Genomic DNA, 4,748 nt, shown 5'->3' with positions numbered 1-4,748 from the left:
ACTTCCCCTCCGTTCACTTACCTCAGCCCTTGGCATTGAGGTAACAGCATAGCGTCGCACGGAGACGACTTGGGAGCGCGGAGGGAAAGTGGTGGGGAGAGCGAGTGGATTGTAAATGAAACACAGCTTGCCCTCGAGTCAGTAGTCATGTGGCAGCGTCGCGTTAATAGCGGCAATGACGTAAACTGCAATGCATTGTGGTGTGATATCCAACTCGAGTGACCATCGTTGTTCACTCCGAATCCTTCAGCCGCGTTTCCAAGGTCCAGTCTCGACCAGTTTCACTTCAGTGTTTGTACTGACGAGGATTGGACGGAGCGCGCGTCAGGTAGGCTAGCGCGTCTGCCGCTCTGAGTTGGAGTGGAGTAGAAGTCCAGTAGCTGACGGGCAGCTTCTTGCGCTTCACACTGCTGTTTTTCCATTCAGTTTTGATCCAACAAGCAACTTTATCTGTTTGTTTTTTATGTTTCAGGATCCGCAGGCAGAGACCAGAACCTGAACCCAGCTTGTGTTGTCCTTCAAGACGACAGGTTCGAAGGTTTTGTTTCATTGACTTTAGAAGACGACGTGCGCACCTGCTGATCAGAAGGAAATCTTTCTGTAAAATCTTTTATAAGGAGCTGCAGTGTAGACTGCTTCTGTATGATAACATGTCTGAGAGAACTTTGTTATGATTTTATTTATACAAATAAAGTTGAATTGAACTTGAATTAACTGCACAATAAGAGTCAATGTTATGCCAGAAAGAACTAGTTCCTGCAACGTCTCAGGCCGACCCCATGGAAGGTTGAAAGCTGTCCATCAGGAGACGTGTATTGTTTAAAGTTGGAGATAACAGAGCGCAGCCAGTCCTCTCAGAAGACCTTCATTGACTTCACGCTCTCAATAGCGGGCCTTGAGGACAATTCTCCCAGCTTCATTTTACACTGGGTGGAAACATTAAAAAACCTGCTCTGCAGAACCAATCCACCGGTCTTTAGGACAGCCTTCTATTGGGGCTGGTGACATGCAGAGTCATGTGTTTGTAACTACAGAGTATCTCTCCTTGAAGGAGAATATAAGGGGTGTTAGGTTTGTTAGCAGCTGTACTCTCTGCTGCTCAAGCAATTTCTTTTCATTTCCCGTTTAACTGGTGAGAAGCAGACTGGCGCACCCTCATTATCACGCTGAGGAAACAAGCACTAATACACTGGTGAAGGAAGGATAAGTAGACCAGGGTGAAACTAATCATTGTGTATCTGTGCTGGGGTTTTGTCGAGCAGCAGAGACCAAACCTGATACCCAGTGTCTTGTCGGTTAGTTTATTAGTCGCTGCAGGCAGCTGGGGGGTGTTCAAGTCCAGAGAGCTGCATTCTGCCTCTCCATCACCTCCGTCGCTGCTGCCTCCACTCTGGTCTGGAGGGTCTGCCGAGCCGGTCCGGACTGGGTTGGGGACGATCATGTGCTCCACGTGTCCAGTCTCCACAGGAACCAGTCTGAGTGGCGGGTGATCTGGGACTTCCTGGGTCTCTGCGGTGCTGCTGGACAGGAAACTGGTCTCTAGAGATTTCAGGACCTGCAGGCCGAAGTCCCCAACCTCCTCGTAGAGTGGCTCGGGGGGGTCCGGAGACTCCGAACGCTCTTCGAATGAGTCCTGCTGTACCTTCATGGGCTGAGAGAGAGAGAGATATCAATACTGCATCAATTCATTTTCCACTAGAAAATATAAAGTACAAAATACTCACAAAGTACATAGAGAGAGTCCTTCTGTCGTGTAACTTTCTCTGCAGAGAGAATCAAATATAAAGTCTGATGATGAATTGTTATGTTATGTTTTAATAAAGAACTGACATTTTTCATTTAATTTCATTTCATTTGAGTTTAATTTCTTCTCATCAGGATTAAAATTGAAAAGTATTCTACAATAAATGTTTCAAACTCAGTTTAAGACTTGAAGTCTGACCAGTGTCTGATTGGCCGTCAGCATGCTGCTGTTGCTCTCGTCTCCTCTGATGGGGACGAGCGGCATCGTGCCGAACTTCTGCTTGGAGATATCTGAGGAGGAGTGACGCCTGAGCACCGGAGGACCCGGGTCATCGTTCTGCAAGAGAACCACAAAAATACGAGAGTCAGAGAACCGAGCATGCTGGGAGTTTCTGTAAACATCAGAGAACCGAGCATGCTGGGAGTTTCTGTAAACATATGAATTATTACACAGGTCAATTCCTCCTAACAGAGCAGGATGAGTTCATCTGACCTGAGCCTTGAGGAAGCTGGTGATCCAGTCCCACAGTTCAGCCTCACAGCTACAACTCAGATACCTGCGAGAGAAGAAGAGACGTTACAGTCGAAACTCAGCTGACACTAACAGCTGTGACAGAGTTAATGGATGAGGACTTACAGCTGGTGTTTGTCTGACATCACTGTGAACCCCCATCTGCAGACAGATGACAGAAATAGATTATTAGTATTTATTAATAATAATTTATACAGCACTTTTCTTAACAATGTTACAAAGCTGAACAAAAGAACATTAAAGACAGATAAAATGAAAATACGGAACACAGAGGTAATAAAACAACAGAATGAGTAAGAACAAATAAACAGGAAAAAAAACATCCAAATAAAATACATCAAATATTTCCAATCAGTTTACCTGAACCAGACCTGAATGCCAACGTTTTCTGTTAGAAATCCTCAGTCTGCTGATTACTGATTACAACAATATAAGAGTGGTTTTGGGGGTTATTGGGGATTTTAAATTTGTTAAAATAATCAAGCCAAGAATAAATAAAAGCATTTACTACTTTTTGCAGATCAGCAGATATTAAAAATTACCTAGTTTTAGAGATTATGTTTAGCTGGAAGAAACAGGACCGAACACTCACATCTGTGACATGCTCAGATTACCCCAGGATTCCTACCAGCTTGGCTGCTACTAAGATTTGCACCAAAGGGGCTCATGGCATTAGGGGGACCAAACATTATGATCGCAGATTTATTAAAAAAATTAAATTTAAGAACATTTTGGGATATCCAGGATTTAATGTCACAGAAGTAAGTTGTGAGGTTTGTTTGGCTGCTGGGGCCCAAGAACTGAACCATGAGGGACACCACAGCTCAACTGAACCGTAAAGGTGGAAGAGTTACCCAGAACAACAGAGGAGGTTCTGTTGGAGAGGTAAGAAGACCATTGAAGTCTCCAGGCGATGTAACAGGATGCTGTGATCGACCGAAGGCAGCACTTTGATGTGTTAGTAATTTTAACAAGGGCTGTCTCTGTGCTCTAAAACCAGGACCTGCAGGTCAGCTGAGATCGGAGAGAATCATCTGAATAACTGTCATCAACAGAGAGATCACCTCTGACCTCTGACCACAGTTTAAACCCACAGGCTCCATTGAGAAAGAAACACTGTTTTCTGCTCCCTGATAAAATGAAATGATTACCAGAAGGTTTCTTCTGGTAGTAATCTTTCTAACTTGGCTCTCAGGGCTTCTGTAACACAGAGCTTCCTTCAAGGCAACAATTCAACAAAAGGTCAAATCAATCTAAAATCTGATATGTAAGTAAAACAGCTGGACTTGTCTTCTGTTTGAAACATGAGCTGGGAGGTGGATGTTTACCTGGTCGGAGCTTTCAGTTTCCTGCGGATGCCGATGTAGATCTTCATGGACTTTAGAGACCACTCCTTCTCCGGTTTGATGCTCTGAACAACAACACAGACCAGTCAGGAGACTGGAATATGAATATGGGTGTTTACTAGTTCACAGAGGAACCCAGTTCTCACTGAGTGTTACCTTCTTGTCTTTGAGCAGCAGCAGTTTGTGGTCTTTGATCTGGAACGTTCTTTCCTGAAACTTGTTTCCCTGAAGGAGCTTCGGAGGTTCCTCACGACATTTCAGCAGACCGATCTTCATGATCTCACTCTTATAGGCTGAAGGGACAGATGGGCAGACAGACAGACAGACAGACAGGCAGAAATTAGCTTCAGACACAGTGGGGATAAAGCAGTCAGGCTCAGTGGAGGAAGAATGACTCGTTCCTACAGGTGAGGATGTTAATGCCTTCTCCTTTAGGAACTCTCTTCACCACCAGGTAGGCCGAGCTCGGGTCGGCCATCTTGCACCACTGCAGAGCCTGCTCCAGGACCTTCTCTTTGGGGTGTAACGGACGCTCTGAAAAAACAACAGCGACTGTCAGGTAGAGAGTGAAATTTCCCAGGCACCCTGAACTCCTTAGTGCAGGCGTGTCACAGAGAAAGAGACAGGTGTGCAGGTGTTGTCTCACCCAGCTGTCCATCTTCGATGGCCTCAAACGTCATCCACACGTCTTTGTCTCCGGCCGGGACGTTCCTCATGTACAGAACCTGATTGGTCAGCTCTTCAGCGCACATAGTGGGAGACACCTGAAGGGTCAAATGTCATACAAACTGTCACACCTGAAAATACACTTCCTGCTTATCCCAGCATGCACTGGACGAGGCAGGTCAAAATCGACTAAGTCAATGAGCAATGGATTCATATTAATAGTATTTATGAATTAATATTAGTCGTATTAATGAACCGATATTCAGTCTGAAGACTTACTTTGAGAGTGATGCAGCAGTCTGGTATCTTCATCTCCAGATAGACTTCAATGATCAGATCCCCAGCCTGAGACAGCTGCACACAAAACCTCCATCAACACAACCTGAACAACTGCAGTACTGACTCACTCATTTATTAATAGCTTATTAACAACTTATTTGCAGAAGGCAAAGATGGCACAG

At 45.0% G+C, this 4,748-nt stretch overlaps 1 protein-coding gene across 1 annotated transcript in view; it reads right to left on the bottom strand.

Annotated features, from left to right (window-relative positions):
• Positions 1–1,308: 1,308 nt before the first annotated feature.
• arap3 (ArfGAP with RhoGAP domain, ankyrin repeat and PH domain 3) overlaps positions 1,309–4,748 on the bottom strand; it is a gene marked incomplete at both ends in the record, with an annotated part of 21,180 nt that continues 17,740 nt past the window's right edge. Inside the window, 10 exon segments of the mRNA XM_035669886.1 lie at positions 1,309–1,651; positions 1,725–1,763; positions 1,943–2,080; positions 2,237–2,300; positions 2,381–2,416; positions 3,604–3,686; positions 3,778–3,914; positions 4,027–4,155; positions 4,268–4,385; positions 4,567–4,641. Of these exon segments, the coding sequence (XP_035525779.1) occupies positions 1,309–1,651; positions 1,725–1,763; positions 1,943–2,080; positions 2,237–2,300; positions 2,381–2,416; positions 3,604–3,686; positions 3,778–3,914; positions 4,027–4,155; positions 4,268–4,385; positions 4,567–4,641 (1,162 nt within the window).

Source organism: Morone saxatilis, unplaced genomic scaffold, assembly GCF_004916995.1.
Source record: "Morone saxatilis isolate NCDOM2014 unplaced genomic scaffold, NCSU_SB_2.0 Contig22, whole genome shotgun sequence".
In the NCBI taxonomy this organism is placed as follows: Eukaryota; Metazoa; Chordata; class Actinopteri; family Moronidae; genus Morone; species Morone saxatilis.
The sequence above is the reverse complement of the archived record's forward strand: the minus strand, read 5'-3'. Positions and strand labels throughout refer to the sequence as shown.